Source organism: Malaya genurostris, chromosome 3 (assembly GCF_030247185.1).
Source record: "Malaya genurostris strain Urasoe2022 chromosome 3, Malgen_1.1, whole genome shotgun sequence".
NCBI lineage: Eukaryota > Metazoa > Arthropoda > Insecta > Diptera > Culicidae > Malaya > Malaya genurostris.
Window position 1 is genome coordinate 282,548,535 of NC_080572.1, and position 20,235 is coordinate 282,568,769.

Below are 20,235 nucleotides of genomic sequence, written 5' to 3' on the forward strand. Positions count from 1 at the left end.
TTGTTTGTCATTCGATCTTTTGTCATTCGATTTTTAGTACATACTTTTTTAAATATATTAATTTTTTGAGGATAGTTTGCGACAAAATCTGGAAACCCCGAAATGCGTTTATCTCTGAAAATACTTCGTGAACACGTGAAATACCTTTTGATCAAAATGGACCCAGACTGAATTAAAAAAATACAAAGCCTTCAAAATAGACTCCTTTTGAATTTGAATTCCAGCGGTCAGTCCAACTTTCCATACACTTGCCATAGGTCTCGACCGGGATGGCCTTCAGTTCCTTCAGCGAATTACTTATGTCCTCGATATTACTTATGTTTTGGCGCGTTCCCCGGAGTGGATAGTTTAGTTTTAGAAATAAAAAAAAAGTTCCAGGGGGTCAAATCTGGCGAATACGATGGCTGAGCGATGACTTTCGGTTAAAAATTTAGTCACAATCATGCAAAAAAATCAGTTCTTTCGGTACGAGCTTGGGATCGACACGTTTCATACCCAAAACTTTAACCAAAATAACCGCGTTTTATACCCAAAACTTCAACCAATCCATAAGTGATGCCACTATCTTCATCTATCTCTCTAATGCTAACGAGTTTAAGCACAATATCCTTCACTTTTTGATGTTATCGTCGTTAACAAAGGTGGACAGGCGAGCAGCATGAGGCAAATTTTCTACGATATCACGACCCTCCCTGAATGTTTTATGTCACTCAAATACTTGCTTTCTCGATAGAGTAGACTTCCAACAACACTTCTGCAACATTTTCAATGATTCCGCAGTCGAAATTCCTTCTGAAACGCAAAGTTTCCAACAAATTCGTTGTTCAATTTTTTTTCATAATCAAAATAACTAGGCAAATTTCTCGTGTCGTAAAAAAAACAGCAGCCAAACACATTAATTGACATATCCTGCTCAAACTTAACTGGAATGTAAAAAAAAAATTACCGATTGAGATTGTGCGCGAGGTTCAAAATGACCCCAGACCGGGTCAATTTTAAATAGAAGGTATTTCGCAGACTGATTACGTATGTCTGTTTATTGTATAAAATAAAGCTTTTTGATCGAAAATGGCATTGAAAGAAGAGCCAGTATGCAAAGTAATTGTTTGCGGTCGGTCGCAATGAAAATCCGGATCTGTCAGTTGGTTGGTAAATCTTTCGATAAACAGTTTGACAACAACCAGGAAGGATGAAAGCGGAACAAAAACTTTCGGTAAGTGCTGTTGCTAAAACAATAAAAATGTCTCCAACTTTCAAGCACCAGCAAGATATGAAGTCGTTCAAGATGAAAACTTTACCCCTAAATGACTACAATCTGTTGGCGGCCAGTATGTCGTCAATTTGTTTTGTTCTTTCGGCACGTCAGGATAGACATGGCACTTCGGTGCCAATAAGTGATTTGTAAGTAGCAAATACTTTACGTCTGCTCAGCGGTTTATGTTGCACCGTTAGGTGGCGTTAGCAGTTCAACATGAACTGCTGACGCATTGATGAGCCGAATGCGAAACGTAAAAAAAAATCGAAAACTAGTCATGTGCACTTTAGCAAAAAAAACGGTACACATGAGGTACCAAACCCCTAAATGTTTACCGAACCGTAACCAAAATTTTCCTGCATGATGATGGACGATAAATTTTACATTCTGGAACACTTTGCGCAGCTTCCCGGGATATCTTTTCATACTACCATGCAACGGATCGGCATAGAGGAGCATTTCAGGAGGAAGAAAAGGCCCAAGTTTCAAAAATGGCAGGCAATATGCAGCTGTGGTCAAGTAACCCAAAGCATCACCACCACCGGAACAGTAAACAAGGAAATATATCGCGAAAAATGCCTAAAGAAGCCATTGTTATAACTTTTATGCAGCCAGGACACTTCCTCGCTATTCTGGCCTAATTTGGCATCCTGTCACTACGTCAAAGATGATTTGGAATGATAATGTACAGGTGACCTAATCCCTCGTACGATGCAATTCATAAAGACCTTGTATTGATTTGATTTATCTATTTATTTTTGGAGCAGGGAAAAGTCCACTAGAGATAAGTTATCATCTAATAGATCGGCTGAAAAGTTAGTATCGTTTCTATGAGAGGGCGCCACTAGAATTAAATCCATACCATTTTCAGTTAGTACCAACCTTCAAAAGATACGTGTATGAATTTGACAGCTGTCTGATTATTAGTTTGTGAGATATTGCATTTTGAGAGAAGCTACTTTTGTTATTGTGAAAAAAATGGAAAAAACTACAAGGATCAGCCCCATGGGGTTGTTCGAGCCGTTGATGTGGAACAAGGCAACCAAAATTTCCAATGATAGACATTTTCAATTAATCGTCACACTTTTGAATCCGCAAATGCACAAGAGTCTGCTTAGATCGTTATTAGGAATCAACACCGAACACGCGAACCCAGAATATAGACTCTATTTATCGTGATTTGTATTTGTTTTGTAGCCGACGAAATTACATCAATAGCCCAAATGTATACAATTAAGCGATGCTTTCCCTTTGATATATCGCTTACTCCTTCAAAACCGTCGACTATGGCAGGGAAATCCGGTATGCCGGAGATTTTTTGCAGCCAAAATAGGGCACTGCTAGCTATTAATCAACATTTCAATGATATACAATTAAAAATACATGGCTATGAACATTCAAATCAATACGTAGAAATATTTCCACTCAAATGGTGACATAATATTAATCATTGATACAAAATTGACTGAGCTGTAATTGTTCAAAGCCTGACCACATTTCTACATGTATTTTTCTTGAGTTTCTAGTTTGCACCGCTATATAGAAAACAAAAATGTGTTCCACATTAAAAAGGAATTTCGAGTGTTGATGAAATACTACTTTTTGATGAAAAAAAGTGCCGCCGATACCAAAAAATGGCTTGATGAGTGTTATCCAAACTCTGCATCGGGCGAAGCAACAATTCGTAAGTGGTTTGCAAAATTTCGTTCTGGTCATATGAGCACCGAAGACGATGAACGCAGTGGACGTCCAAAAGAGGCTGTTACCGATGAAAACGTGAAAAAAATCCACAAAATGATTTTCAATGACCGTAAAGTGAAGTTGATCGAGATAGCTGACACCCTAAAGATATCAAAGGAACGTGTTGGACATATTATTCACGAATATTTGGATATGAGAAAGCTTTGTGCAAAATAGGTGCCGCGTGAGCTCACAATCGATCAAAAACAACAACGAATTGATGATTCTGAGCAGTGTTTGGAGCTCTTATATCGAAATAAAACCGATTTTTTCGTCGATATATAACAATGGACGAAACATGGCTCCATCACTTCACTCCGGAGTCCAATCGACAGTCAGCTGAGTGGACTGCACGCGATGAACCGAACCCAAAGCGTGGAAAGACTCAACAATCGGCCGGTAAGGTTATGGCGTCTGTATTTTGGGATTCGCATGGTATAATTTTCATCGACTACCTTGAAAAGGGAAAAACCACCAACAGTGACTATTATATAGCGTTATTAGAGCGTTTGAAGGACGAAATTTCAAAAAAACGGCCTCATTTGAAGATGAAAAAAGTTTTGTTTCATCAAGACAATGCACCGTGTCACAAGTCGATGAAAACCATGCTGAAATTGAACGAATTGGGCTTCGAATTGCTCCCTCATCCACCGTTTTCTCCAGATTTGGCCCCCGGTGACTTTTTCCTGTTCTCAGACCTCAAGAGAATGCTCGCTGGTAAAAAATTTAGAAGCAATGAAGAGGTAATCGCTGAAACTGAGGCCTATTTTGAGGCAAAGGACAAATCGTACCACAAAAATGGTATCGAAAAGTTGGAAGATCGCTATAATCGCTGTATCGCCTCTGATGGCAATTATATTGAATAATAAAAACGAATTTTGGCAAAAAAATGTGTGTTTCTATTAAACGATACGAACTTTTCAGCCGATCTGTTATCTATTTCTCACTGTGTCTCCAGTAGGCATAAAACATCCTCATCTTTTATACCAACTATTTACAGAATGTTCAAATGATACATTTCAAGTTAATAACTGTTATAACTACATGACTAAATTCTTAGCACTAACGATAAATTTTTGAAAAGAAACTTCACATGTGAAACTTCACATGCACTGTTTTACAATAAAGTTACAAACAAGCTCTGAAAACTACAATCGAAGCAACGTTTGAAACTTGATGATAGAGTAATTGTAGTCGATTAAATTTGAATTCATAAAACGTTGATCGCACATAAAATCTACTAGTTCCGTTTGGTATTTTATGGTTGGAATGTAGTACAATTAAGTGATTTGTTCTCAAATAAACTCGGAGTTACAAATCATGTTTGAATAAACGATACTCGAAAATGAAAAATGTTTTCGGAAAAATTCCTCCAATGAGACACGACAGTCACCGAACCGAAACCACGGAATCGCAATTACTATTCATAACGCGTGTCTCACAACGGCCTATTTTCATTCAACATGGGAAGTGAACCAGAACGTGCACAGCCTCGCTGTTCCCGGTTGATCCCCATGGGAGCAATTGGAAGTTTAGGGACAATAAAACAGCGTGACAAAGCACTAGATCAAAAGGCGCAAACCGTTTTGCCGGGAAACGATGATTTGATTTATTCGCTATTGCTACTCGGTAGAATGTCAATAATGTCTGACTGACGTATCCCGGGTTTTTTTTTTTTGGGAGGAAACATGCGGGTTCGGTTTGGAGAAGGATTTCGGAAGGGTGGAGGAAACCCGTGAGGACAATATTTCAATGGAAAATAATACCGAAATTATCCCGCTTATTCGATGTTAACGAATGTTACTCACCCGGTCCACAGGACAAACTCGACGTTATCGCCCTGCTTGGATTTCATCGCTTGGGTGGCCGATTCCAGCAGACTCCATGGACTGTCGCACATGTAGTCTCCGAATGTCCCCGGCCGCTTGATGTTACTCGTGCCGGAGTGATGCTCGTTGTACCAACAACCTGTACGGAAAAAAACATTGTTCACTATTTTTCATAGCAACTAAATTCAGAGGGGGCTCGGTAGGAAGTCGGAATAACCGAACAAAACAAACACACATGAAGCATTAGTTCTAGTTTTATTTTCGAAGAAAAAAAAACAAAGAACTAGAATGAAGGAAAAACTGGTCCGGATTTACCCTTTTTCAAAGCATCGGAGAGCCTCGCCCGAAGACGGTTAGCTTTTAACGACCCGAGGCTGCTCCAACTGCCGAAGCCCAATCAAAATCGAGCTTTGTGGAAGGGTGGGTGAAGAGGGGGGTGGGAGGGTTAGTCCACTGAGATTGCAAACGAGCAGCAAACTTATTGCACCCGGAGCAGTGAAAGAATATATTCCAATGCCCCCAGTCGGAACTCGGGAAAGCAAATAAGTTTCCGTTTTAACATCAACTAGCCCCAACTAGGCGCCGTATACTTACTTCGGAAGATATCTCCCTTGGTAGTGTAGTACGAGTCGAAATGTAAATCCGTTATGTGCCAGAAGTATCCTGCAAACATTGGAAGAAAAGATAGGAAACGATATAAAACATGTAAATATTGAATCAAAATAGAAAGCAAAAAAAAAAACAGCACACATATCCCGGATAACAACCAATGAGCAGAATCAGTCAGGGTGGTGGAAAATTAGTTTTTTTTGTGTATTTCCACATTCACATAAAAGCACCTATACAAATTGGATAATTTAGCTTCACCAATTAACTGTCAAGAGATTAAAGAAAAACCCACTGACACCGAAGGGGGGGGGGGGGGGGGGGGATTAAATCCACCCTATCACCAGAACACACATCCGTCGAACGAAGCTGAGCGAAGCATTTCAATGGCCGGAATCGAAGCTTCATTTCACCATTTGGACTCCATTGCGCTCATCCAAACGGGCAATCGAACCGCTGTGCAACCCGGGCTGTGTATTGAGTATTGAGCACCCGAACAAGATAGATTCCTGTCGAGAAGAATCCTATTTATTTCGTTTCTGCTTGCTTTTCTCTTATTATTGCTTGAGAAGCACGAAGGATACGGATACAGATTGGCGAACCCCGTCGTGCTTTCGTAAACGCTTTTCCTGTCAGCAGCTCTTAACGGTTTGCGGGTTTTTTAGGTGTACCCCCTTTTCGGGAGGCACACCGTTTTCTACATCGATTCCCACTGTCACCTGCCACCACCTCCCAGCCCGAAATTGAAACCAAGAAGAACGGATGCTTATTTACCGCGAAGGATATTTTTATGCCAGTCGAATAATTGGTTCGCAATATGAGAAGATTTCTTCGGGATCGGTTAGATCCGTTTTCTTTTTTTTTTTTTTTCAATGTTTTTATTGCACACTTTCAGTCCAGATCCTTACCAGATTGTATTGATTTCCTTGATTGGGCGAGCAGTGAATGATGAGTTCCGTATCAAATCCGTATCCGCAGAAACCGGAGAAACTAAAAATGGTCCGCTTGACGGAAATATTACCGATTGTTTGAACGAATCTTGTAATTGGAAATTGGATTCCGTTTTTGATGTTTCCCCCTTTCCTGTGTCGGAACCACCGAAAGTAAAGTAGTACAAATCCAAAAAAAATCCTTGAACCGATTTTCACAAATCTTAATTTCAATTAAAGCTCATATTGTCTAAAACGCAACTGTGAAATTTAATCCGAACCGATTTTTGGTTCCGAAATTACAGAGCGATCAGTGTTCAAACCGTCATATAAAATGACGATACAAAGCCGGTACGCACCGGTACGTGTTGGTGTGGAACAAGAAAACAAAACACACTTTTACAAACAATGCACACAGCGAGTTTTGTTTAATTTCGTACACGCTATAAACAAAACGGAAACCACCACCGAAGTTGATTACTTCCTCACTTTCCTCAGATATAGTGTGACCAATTTTCACAAACTTAAGATCAAGTAATGGTCTTATGGTCTCATACAAAGCTTTGCTTGGAGATGGCCAAATCGATACTCAAAAACCCTTTTTAATCCATCTAGTGGTGTGATAATGCCTTTCTCTTATTTCATAACAGTCTCATGAAAATATGTTTCATACAATTATTAAATAATTTTAGACGCCAATCGATTCAGATTGATTCGAGTAGTTCACAAAAGCATGCTTCAGTGTTTATGTCACACAGTCAGCATCATTTTTCCAAACTAGTGCTTGACATTTGCGTTGCCTATTTGTATGAGAACAGTGATGCTAATCTAAAAAAAAGCCTTCTTAGTCCATTTAGTGAAATTTTCATATATCTTGAAAAATCACCATAGGGGGGAGTACATGAAATTTTCGAAATCGAAAAAAAATTTTTGATGCCAAAAGGCTTAGAATTGCATGAAACGTCGAGATTTAGTGTCATCTCGAAAAAAAAATTTTTTGAAAAAATCGACTTTTTGGGACTTAGAAAAAATATGAAAATTTTTCTAAGTCCCAGAGAGTTGATTTTTTCAAAAAAATTTTTTTTCGAGATGACACTAAATTTCGATGTTTTATGCAGTTTTAAGAGTTTTGGCATCAAAAAAAATTTTCGATTTTGGAAATTTCATGTACTCCCCCCTATGGTGCTTTTTCAAGATCGAAAATTGCCAAACCTTTACCACCGGGCAGCACCCCTTAAGCATGTCCGATTTAGGTCAAATTTTGCATGAAGGCTTTTTTCGAGGTGCTTAAACTTTTAAGCACTAGAACATTACGAAAATAGAGTTGATCCAAAAATTTTGGCACCCTTATATATATAAGAGCGGTAAAAATCAACGTGTTTTGTCGGTTACGTCACTTATACCATCATATATCTGGAACCAAAAGTCACAACCATTTGATCTTCGAACTTGATCAACGGCTCGACAGTAGCTTTCAAACTAGCCCAAGTTTGTTAAAATCGGTTCAGCCATCTCTGAGAAAATTGAGCGAGTTCAAATAGCACGATTTTTGTCGGTTACGTCACTTATACAATCATATCTCCGGAACCAAAAGTCACAGCCATTTGATCTTCGAACTTGATCAATGGCCCGACAGTAGCTTTCAAACGAGCCCAAGTTTGTTAAAATCGGTTGAGCCATTTCTGAGAAAATTGAGCGCGTTCAAATATCTTCGAAAAGTACACACACACAGACATTTTCCGATCTCGTCGAACTGAGTCGAATGGTATATAACACTATGGGTCTCCGAGGCTCCGTTCGAAAATCGGTTTTTCCAGCAATTCTAATACCTCTCTATAGAGAAAGGCAAAAACTATAGATACAGACTCCCTGAATTCGTTGTGGATAATACTTTCGATTCCGGAACTAAAGACTGTCCCAGAAAGTATGAACGCACTTTGATTTCGCTGAAAATAATTCACAAGTATTAGATATTCAAATTTTATTCGATATACCGATAATATTAGACTACAGCAACAGAACATTATCCTCAACATTCGCTACTTAGCCATTCATTGACTACCTCGAAAAAGGTAAATCGATCAACAGTGATTATTATATTGACTTACTGGTGCGTTTGAAGCAGGAAATCGCAAAAAAACGACCGCACATGCAGAGAAAAAAATCCTTTTTCATCAAGACAATGCACCCTGCCACAAGTCGATGAAAACAATGGCGAAATTGAACGAATTTGGCTTTGATCTGCTTCCCCACCCCCCCCTACTCGCCAGATTTAGCCCCCAGTGACTACTGACTCTTTGCTGATCTTAAAAAAATGCTCCAGGGAAAAAGATTTGGCTCAAATGAGAAGGTCATCGCTGAAACTGAAGCTTATTTTGAGGCGAAAGATAATTTTTTTATAAACATGGTATTGAAAAATTGGAAAAACGTTGGAACCATTGTATCACCCTAAAAGGTGATTATGTTGATGAAAAAAAAAATTTGCAAAAAAAATGTTGTTTCCATTGTTACTCTCGGGACTTATTGATCCATTGTGTACAAACACTACCAGTTTTTATTCAAATTTTGAAGATTTTATAAAATTTTGCCATCGCACTCTAATTGACGATTTAAATGTTTATTGTATCCGAAAATATGCAGTAATTTTTTGTAGGACCATAAGACCTTTTATTTGAGCTTGAGATTGGGAATAACGGTTTTGAGTACAGTTTACAACATTTTTTAAGGTTTTTGTTTCGCTGGTTTAAGTGACGGTGTACAGTATTCAACACATTTTACCCTATAACTCCGGAACCGGAAGTCGGATCCGAATGAAATTCAGGAATACCGTATGGGACCATAAGACCTTTCATTTGAATCTAAGTTTGTCAAAATCGGTTCAGTCATCTCGCAGAAAACCTAGTGAGATTATTTGACACACACACAGACATTGCTCATCTCGATGAACTGAGTCGAATGGTATATGACACTTGGTCCTCCGGGCCAATTTGTACTAGTCGGGTTTTCAAGTGATTGCATAAAAAACGTGACTTTACTCAATAGTTTCATAGAATTGCATGTAAACATTTCCAAGGTAGGTTATTTTTATGCAAATATGACCTCATAATCGATTGATGAAAATAAGAATAACCGCAAAATTCGCTATCATGCCCACTGTTCCCCAAATTCCTCTTTTTCCTTACCTTACTTTGAAAAACCGACTATAAATTTCTGAGAAAAAAAAATTCTGCTAATCAAATAGTACTCCTGACATTTTCATAAATTCTATAAAAGGATTGCTGTTAATAAGAACGACCGCAAATAACTGTATTCTGTTTTACTAAAAATCTTTTTCTTCCATTAATTTACAACTGTGCTACGTAACCATGAGAAGATGATGGAAACATACTTCGGACTGAAAGCGTTCGCTAGACGTATCTGATTGGTTATGAATGCTTCAAAAATAAAGCTGCTTGAGAGGAAGAAATCCGCAAATTATAAAATGTATGTACCTGTATCAGCGGGTTTTGTAATTAACTAAGAAATTAATCAATATCACCTTGAACTGTATTTCCAGCATAATCACAATTCAGATTTTGATAATATTACAAATAAAATATTTTCGGAACATAAACACGATACGTGTTGTTGTTTGTTTGGTTTTGGTACAAGCGACATTGCTTCGTATCTGCCTCTGCACGATATGTCTTGTTTCATTAAATATTGCAAACTGTTACAGCGTTGCCAGATCATTTGTTTTTTCAAAAATCTTTATCCGGTGCAAAAATCCATCCATATCTACACACTACATAAGTACCAGGAAAATGTCACCGAAGTTAATTTTAAGTGCGCAAACAAAAGGTCCCACGACAACCTTTTGTCATTGATATCCAAACAAAAACCGAAATCCGGTATTTACCTGTATGAACTGTGAATTAACGGTATTTTACGAGAACATATCTGTATTGCGGTCTAGAGGTCAAAAATCAGTAGATATATCAAGAAATCGGTATATCTGGCAACGTGGAATTGTGATACTGCAGGGATGCCAGACATTTTGCAATATCTTAACACTGTGATGTATATTAATAACAATATTATAATTTTCTTTAAATTCATATTCTTGCATGGTAGTAGGGTAAGTAGGGTCGGGTAAACTTTCTTTAAGCCCGTACCAGACCCGAAACCGAGAATGATTTTCCCTACAAACTCGAACCGTACTCGATGAAAATACAAACTCGTGTTCGAATACCCGAAACGCGACTAAATTTTCAAACCCGAATAGTCTTCTTTAAGAATGAAACAATCGTCACCCGTACCCAAACCGAACCGGACAAACATCTCTAATGTATGGATGATTTTTTTAACAAATAACATTTGGGCTGTAGGAGATTTTCCACAATAGTTGATTTGCTCGTAATGATGATTAAAAGACGACACAGAAAGAAAAAATAAATTCATACGACAGGTAAATCAACAATATCATGGAATAGACATGCACACACACCAAAAAAAAATTGAATATTACAGGTGACTTAATTTCTCATATGATGTAATTCATAAAGACCTAATTTGTCAAATGACAAAAAATTTCATTTGTAATTACTTAATGTTAGAATAGCTTGAATTTTACTGGTTTCGAATGTAACTTGCATTTTGCTAGCTGGTGCGACTGTATGAATTTAAATACACCTTTTACCAACCAAGCAGATGTATGCTTCTGTGGCTCAGTCGATTAACAGACGTATTTGCGATCCAATGATTCTCGGTTCAAGTCGCGGCGGTTACTATCAGTATTCTTTTTTTATTTAAACGAATTTCATGCATGGAGTTTTAGACACAATATTTAATGTTCTTCCACGTGAATAAAAACGTCGCTTGATAAAAACAGTGTTTGGACTAACTAATGGATACCAACATACTAATATTATATACGAAATGTATTAGATTTAAGGTACTATGTATTGTGGATGCCACGGCAAAAAAAAAACTTATGTATATTGCCTATGAAATAAACGTATTTATGGAGCCTAAATATATTTGAAATTGTTACCTTGCATCTCTGGTCTGGATATATGGGTGATGATGTATTAAAAGTGATGGTGATGAGTATTAAAAATTGAAATCCGAAATTAGGACTGATAATGCAACAACAGAAAAATCGAGATAATCTAATTCAAAGAACCGATTCCACCCATTTAAACCTCCCTAGGCCGCTTCGGAGCACTCGTGCTAATTTTAATCTATAAGGATCCAGGCTTCGTCAACAGTAACCAACCAACACGAATCTGTATCAGCATAGCCGAACATGCTTTCGAAGTGTGCTCGCGTTCGTTTTTTTTAATCCTGAGTATGCAAGGGCGCGGTATCCAGCGGCATATGTTCGTTCAGTACTAACCCTTATGACACCCTCTCTTTTCGGTCATCCAGTGGCATTTCCTTTAATTTTTATATTGATGATTGTACACTAACAGGACGCAGTAGCACTAGCCCCATAATATTCATCCACCTTTTGTCTCCCCAAAATATTTTTTTAAAGAACGACTTCCGGTTACGGTATTACCGAGTTACTAGCGTTCAAAAGTGAAAGTATGTGTACTAATTTTTACAAACTTAATATCAAATGAAAGGATGTAAGATCCAATAAAAAAATTTCATTTAGATCTGACTTCTGGGTCGGAAGTTACAGGACGATAAGCACAAAAAATTCGATTGCAAAAAGGAGCGGGTTATTCAAAACTGTTGGTTAAATCTTGTAACAAGCAAATCTTGTAAGTTGATGATAGCCAAATACCTCATTTCGGTTCCCGGTTGCCGAAAAATTGGTTAAAAATTCCAAAATGAAAATTGCTTTTCTCCGAAGATTCAAATGAAAGATTTTATTATCCCATACATTACTATGAAAATTTATATGGATCCGGCTTTTGGTTGAAAAATGCTGGTGACTAGGCAAAATATGGGAAAATTCTGAGAATCCGTGCTAAAGCTTTTCAAATATGTAGGCCTTATTAGTTGATGGCCAAACTAAGTGGCTTTGGCTATACCGATTCCCAGATTCCGTTTCCAAAAGTACCGGAAGTACCGGTTAAATGAATCTTTAAATAGTATGTATCAAACGGATCAGGGTCATTTCGCCGAAAGACATTTCGCCGAAAGTTATTTCGCCGAAAGGGTCATTTCGCCGAATAACATTTCGCCAAAAGCCATTTCGCCGAAAGGGTCATTTCGCCGATACCTGCAATTGTCTTAATATTATAATTGGAATTAATTTAAAATAAACACAAATCAATGGTAATACGTTAACGCCCGTTTTGTTGAGCTACAATTGTACCTCTTGAATAAAGATTGGTTCTTGTACTCTTAAATAAAGATTAATTTATGAACCTCAGAACGGAGTTCCCAAGGAAACTTGATGACTATTAGCAACTAAGCATCAAAGCAATTGCATAGGTGTACCTACCAAGCAAATTTATGTGAGATTTTTCGTTTACTAAGTGAAAAACCTGTTTTAATTCAGCTAGTGGTTTAATGACGCCTTTCTCATATCAATCATACTATCATATATAATACTGTGGCATTCTTCAAAATAATTTTCTTCGATTCTTAAAACCGAAATCGGTTTGATAAAAACTATCAATTGGAGGAGAATTGAGGTCGATTTAGAAAACTGTTTACGGTTTTTCGCCTTTCTCAGTGATGGTATAAAAATTTTAACACACTTTACCCTATATTTCTGAATCCGAAGGTCGGAACCGGATGAAACTCAGGAATGGGACCACAGGACCTTTCATTTGTACCTAGGTATGTAAAAATCGGTCTCGCCATCTATGAGAAAAGTTAGAACACATATTTTCATTTTTGTACACATTTTACCCCATAACTCCGGAACCGGAAGTCGGATCCTAGTAATATTTAGGGATTTTGTATGAGACCACAAGACCTTTAATTTGAATCTAAGTTTGTAAAACTCGGTTCATCCGTCTCCGAGAAAAGTTAGTGCAAAAAAACGTTACAAACACAGACATTTTGCGTACTCGACGAGCTGAGCCGAATGGTATATGACATTCGGCCCTCCGGGCCTCGGTTCGAAAATCGGTTTTCACAGTGATTGCTTAACCTTTCTATATGAGAAAGACAAAAAATTTTGCATGATGAAGGAAGCTTTGTTTAATACGTTATGCTTCCCGTCCAATTGAACCAAACCAACGATCCGATGTTTATACAATTCATGCGAAAACTGCAATCTGCTGAAAATATGTATAATCAAAACATAGAGTAAGCGGTCTTAAATGGTCTCTCAAATCAAAACATATCCTTATTTGTTACTTTCAAGATGACTTATATCATCCTATTTGTACTAGTTCATGCGAACTTAATTTACGCGTTCCCAATTTACGCTAATTTACAAGCCCTTTATTTGAAATGGCGAGATTTTCAAATCGATTCACGTGATAACCGCGTCCAAATTTTATCGCCTTATGGAAGATTTATTTTAAATGCGTATAAAAAACAATCCAATATGCTTCAGTGAATTGAATTTTACGAAATGTACATTACGGAATTGTTTAGTTTCATTGGTTCTAGTTAAGGTCGTGCGTATCCAAGAATTACCTAGAAAAAAGAAATCGTTATATAAATGCATGACTGGTGACTTTTGCATGTATTTTGAGGGCGGTACTTGTTGGTGTTCGTAGTACTATATTTATTCAGCAAATTGACATACTGTGTCAATGTCTGTGGAAGTTATTGACCATCCAAAGCCTCCTTGGAATACAGGCCTTGAGGTCGTAACGTAATCGATGACAGTAGTGCGTTCATTCAATTAATGGGATCATTGTGATGAATTATGAAAAAGTGCCAAACTACCTGGAGACAAGGATGGCTTCATCGTATCAAAGAACGCTCACTAGCAACTCTTCACACGATTCAATCATCGTCATCAAAGAGAGACGGATATCATCTCAGCAACAAAAAAACCGACAGGGTTCATTTAACATAGAACGAATTTCTCTCGATGATCCGTCTGAGCATCACGGGTTAGCACGTTTCTGTGGGCAAAAAAAGGGTCGCTCATTCTCGTTTTGCGATCCGATTCTATACAGGCAGTTGATAATTGCGATAGAATCATTTTACTATTGCCGCTTATTCTAATTATGTGCATATAACCTTTGTATAAGTTGTGTCCATGAAAATGAATGTGACACAAGTGTTTTGAAATATTGCAACCTAGTATGAGAATCATAAAGTCGAATCATCGATTCGATCTTTTGCGATAATTGCCAACTTGCGATTCTCTCTTGGTAAATTCCACACAGCACCAATCATTATCAGACTGTAATTTTTTTAGGGTCGTGAAATACTCAGAGTATGAAGCGGAGCGAAGAAATGTAGAAAAATTCTCTCGCGGTTCAGGCATTGAGAGAATCGAGTTCTTGTAGCATCTTCTACCGGATTGAAAATGTTGTATACAATATTGATAAATATCGAGCAGCTTCTGTCAAATTTTCGGCAATCACCAACACTGCCTGGAGAGTAGGCTTTAGGATCAACCAGCATAAAATGGTACATTAATGTATTTATTGTTCCCGGTCTAAAAGTTCTTGGAAGACTGAAATTCTTCCTGAAACAGATCAGAATGACAAGCGTCGTATTACATGGCTTAAACTCGAATGAAATAAAAAAAACAAAAGATCGATAGCAAAGCAGGACTTGAACCGAGAAACATTAGATCACAAAGCAATCGATTAATCGACTGAACCACAGAAGCACATATGTGCTTGTTGAATAATTGATACATATAAATCCATACTGCGGTAATTGGTAGCCGAGTACAAATTACAATCGAAGCGTGTAACATTTTATCAGGTGTACAACTTTGCTTCCGCCGTTTTCCGATAGGTGGCTGTACCGGCTGAGGCTGGTTAAAATACATAGATGATAATGCCTTTAAAATGAGTGTGTACAGTGCCTAACGAATTTTCATCGCCGTTTCAGTGACAGTTGTTCTTGTTTTCGTATTATTCACGCTCGAAAATGTCTGTTTACCTTATGATCAAAAATGAACCGGAATTTTCATTTTGAAATCTCCGCGCTTGTCCAATCAGTAAACTTTTGTTCTCTCAACGTTGGCAACACTTTTATACACATTCTGTCAAATTTTGACGCATATCGTACGATTAGTTTTTGTTTGGCTTCTATACAAAGACGTTGAAAAATTTTCGTGTGGCGATTTTTATAATGGATGAAAATTTAGAACAACGTGCGTGCATCAAATTTTGTGTTGCAAATGGATTTAAGTATTCCGAAACGTTGAAAATGTTAGAAAAGGCCTTTGATGAATCGTGTCTAGGAAAAACACAGGCATACGAGTGGCATAAACGCTTCAAAGGTGGTCGTACAAGCTTGGATCATGATGAGATCCCTGGCCGCCCAACAACATCTGTTACTGAAGAAAACATTGAATCAGCGAAGCAAATCGTGTTGCAAAACCGTTCTGTACCGATTAGAGAGATTGCTGTGTTGTTGGGCATCTCTTATGAATCAGCCGAACACATTTTAACTGATGTTTTGGGTTTGAAACGCGTCACTTCTCGGCTGGTGCCAAAAAAGCTGAATTTCATTCAAAAACAGCGTCGTGTTGATGTGGCCAAAGAGATGATTTCCAACGCAGATAGTGACCCCACATTCATCGAATGCATCATAACTGGTGATGAGGTGTGGATCTATGAATATGACGTCGAAGCCGCACAACAATCGACCGAATGGCGCTTCGAAGGCGAGCCGTTGTTCTAAATTTTCATCCATTATAAAAATCGCCACACGAAAATTTTCCAACTTCTTTGTAAAGACGCCAAACTAAAACTAATCGTACGATATGCGTCAATATATGACAGAATGTGTATACAAGTGTTGCCAACGTTGAGAGAATAAAAGTTTACCGATTGGACAAGCGCGGGAATTTTAAAATGAAAATTCCGGTTCTTTTTGATCATAAGGTATGTTACAATTCGAAAAAAAAATGCAACTGAAGTGCATCGAATGCTTTCAGAAACTTACGGTGATGCTGCTCTGAGTAAAAGAACGTGTCGGGAGTGGTTTCAACGTTTTAAAAATGGTGATTTCGATGACGGAGACAAACATGATGGTCGAAGCGAAAAAACCTTCAAAGATGAATAACAATTTACTACGAGCTCTTAAAACCGGGTGAAACCATCACAGGAGATCACTACCGAACGCAACTGATGCGCCTTAGTCGCGCACTAAAAGAAAAGCGGCCTAAGTATCAAGAGCGACATGACAAAGTCATCCTCCAACACGACAATGCTCGGCCTCACGTCGCAAAAGTGGTCAAAAAGTACCTGGAAACGCTGAAATGAGAAGTCTTGCCCCACCCGCCGTATTTCCCAGATGTCGCCCCTTCTGACTTCCACCTATTCCGTTCGATGGCACACGGCCTGGCAGATCAACATTTTCAATCCTTCGAAGAGTTGGAAAAATGGATTGCTTTATGGATAGCGTCAAAAAAGGACTCCTTTTTTGAGCCGGAATCCGAAAATTTCCGGAAAGATGGGAGAAAGTTGTCGCTACTTTGAATAATACATCTGTAAGCACTTTTTTGCAATAAAGATTTAAATTTTGGAAAAAAACGGCGGAAGCAAAGTTTTACACCTAATATGTACGTGGAAAATCAAGTAGTTATGAATTATATCGTTTGAAGGTTTATGTCACATGTAAAGTTAATAAATTTTTCCGGGTATCCACAAATTACCCGAAAAATTGAATGTGACTACACACTTAAAAAACCCTGTGATTTTACATCTTATTATATGCACATAAATGGAGCATCGCAGTTTACTCAAATTCACGTCGAAGAACATTCAATATTGTGTCTAAGACTCCATGACATGAAATTCGTTGAAATAAAAAAAGAACACTGATAGCAACCGCCGCGACTTGAACCGAAAATCATTGGATCGCAAGTACGTCTGTTAATCGACTGAGCCTCAGAAGCACACATCTGCATGGCTGATAAAAGGAGCATTTAAATGCATACAGTCACACCTGCTAGCAGAATGCAAGTTACAGTCGAAACCAGTAAAATTCAAGCTAATCTAACATTAAATCATTACAAATGAAATTTTGCGTCATTTGACAGATTAGGTCTTTATGAATTACATCGTATGAGGGATTAAGTCACCTGTAAAATTCAATTTTTTTTGTGTACTTTGAATAATAAAGCTGTTACAATTTTTTCAAAATAGACGTTTTTTTGCAAAAAGAAGACGGTTTCATATTTGTACACCTGGTAGATTAAGTTAAACGCTCCTACAAACCTAAACGCATACACATTTTAAAAATAGGGGAAAGTCTTATAAAGCGTCCCTGCTAGCCAAAATGCCCCCTTTCCTTTCTTAAGCATTGAAGACTTTTCTGAACCAAAGTTTTATCACTAACACTATCTTTTCGTAGGATCTTTCTGCTATGCAAGTTTGGTGGTTGTCGTTTGCAGGAAAGTATAAAAAAACTGAAAATTTTATTTGGCAGCTTTTCGATGTAAGGTTTTGCTTCGACTAAATAGATGTTTTATCCGCCATTTCTTTGACATACTGATTATCTCAAAACAGTAACTTTATGGACATTTCAAGAAGCATAATGCATCATTGTTGTGGGATAAAATGTCTTTTGTTGTGTGTCATGCCACTGATTTGTTGTGAGACATATTTTACGACTGCTGGGGCATTATGTCTGAGGCGAGCGAAAAAAACTAAGAATGTGGCCGTTTTGGAAAATGTGTTTATATCAATCAATTCTCATCTTTTCTATTGGAGTCATTGAAAATTATGTTCCTCATCCGTATTGCAATGAAATACTCACATTCTCGAGGAAAATAAATTAATACACTTGGAAACATCTCAATGTTTTCTTAAGGGGGGCATATTATAACACTTTACCCTAATTCTTTACAAGCGAATATCTGTCCCTGTCAAATATCAAATTCCCCATACTGATCGGTCATACAGAAATACTTTGAAATCCTTGACGAATTTGTAGATTGTCCCCGCCACCACCATTTCGTGCAGTTACCAAAGGATCCTAAACGGAATCGATGAAGCCTTGTGGAGAATGGGCTCGAAAGTTTAACACCACAGTCTATTTATTATACACGGAGCTGGAAGCATACCTAAAATCACAATCACAAATACCGGGAACGCCTCACACGTCCAGTAACAAGTTCGTTCGCACATTCTTGCCAGGGTCCTATTTTTCGACGTGTACACAAAATGAAATCATAGGTATTTTTGTGGGAAATACGTACATTCATTCGGGCTAACCGCAACCAATACCCAATTGGCAGATGTACTTGGCTCGATGTACCGCTCGTTACCAGAAACCTTTTCTAGTCCATTTACGCAGGAAACTGCTGGCTGCTGGCTGTTGGCAAAGTTTCATAATCTAAACTGAGATTCTCCAGTTTTACCGAACCGAATGAAAGGTAAAGTGGAGCTTTTAAGGAATGATTGAATGCCTTATCAAGCCGGTCGATGAATGTGTTTCTACTTCCTCGGTTGGTTCGTTCGTTCGTTCGGTGCCCGTAGTTTTGGGGTTGTTTTGGGTGGGAAGCCGGTTCTCATTTATTATTGATGCAGGCTCTACGGAGGCTCCATACTGGATTTATGCCACGGCAAAAAGGAGAGGGAAGGGTTGTGACGTTCACAGAGACCGTTTGTTTGTTACCTGATTCCTATCATACAGCAGTAACGATGTGAAATCCGGTCTCTAAAAAGCTGGGGACTACGAATGGCTTCGAAAGGGATGGAAGATGTAAATAAAAGACGATGTTACCCAATTTGTTCATCGATTTTCTGAAGTGGCATTCCAATCCGCATCAGCAACGCTCTCCGAAGGATTTGATCCGCGCGGGAAAAGGAAAGGGGGGCGGAGAAACCAGTGAACGAGTACAAAACCGAAGCAGAGCAGTGCCGGGTTTGGATTCCTGATTTCAAGGACCAAAAGGATTTGTGTTTTGGCATGCTTTGCGGCGTAAGCGGAATGGATGGCTCGGAGCCAAAATGCGAAATGGTGTTTGTTGTTTGACCGATGGCGGACGGAACGAGACGGGAGGGGGAGAGAGAGTGGTACGTGAGCTGACGGCAGCGAATCGGATTTGTTGAACATTGTATGCAAATAGATTGAGCTTAAAGTGCCGGGTTTGGCTGGCCAGAAAAGGGATCAGGGACGTTTCCGGCGCAGTGGATTCCAGCTATTGGATTGTGGATGTGTCCATAGGGTCCATTCTGTTCTTTAAGCTTGCTATGTCATGATTTTCTTGGAATCGATATAAGCGAGTGAGCATGGATTTGGTGTTCAAAATCAAACGAAGGTATATTGCTTTCATGAATTTGACTGATGTCGTTTCCGTTTGATGTCGAAGCCAACTGCTGTCAAGCTATTTGATTTTAATGCCAGTTTCGAGCAGTGCTTCAACTCCATTTTACCAAAACATCGTTACCTCAGTACTTCATTAAGGTAAAGAACTCGACGCCATCCTGTATAAAATTCCACCACCATAATTGTTTGGGTTTTGTGAATCATTGACGAAATGAAACAAAATCCTCAAGTACTCAACGAGCAAAACTCGGTACGAAATCAACGGTAAGCCGATTCGATTCAGTTTTGAGTTCCTTCAGCAGTTTGTTACCGTGGAGCAACTTTTCGTTTGGCGTAGGCCTAAACTTGCCACCAGAACAAACTCGACATGAAAGAGTTCTCACTGGAGCTGACAGAATTTAATTTGTTTGTTTTGATTCGCTTGTTCTGCAACCGCTCATTTAGCTTCGGAACAAGCTTTCGCATAGCATGTCTTTTGTAAAATTTTTGCGCGGTTAAACTAAAAAAA

General features: G+C 38.4%; 1 protein-coding gene across 1 annotated transcript in view; it reads right to left on the reverse strand.

Annotated features, from left to right (window-relative positions):
• Positions 1–20,235, reverse strand: part of LOC131437484 (acid sphingomyelinase-like phosphodiesterase 3b) — a 241,104-nt gene that overhangs the window by 111,385 nt on the left and 109,484 nt on the right. The window contains exons 3-4 of the mRNA XM_058606862.1: positions 5,419–5,487; positions 4,804–4,963 (exon numbers count right to left, since the gene is read on the reverse strand). Of these exons, the coding sequence (XP_058462845.1) occupies positions 4,804–4,963; positions 5,419–5,487 (229 nt within the window). The remainder of the gene's footprint in view (positions 1–4,803; positions 4,964–5,418; positions 5,488–20,235) is intronic.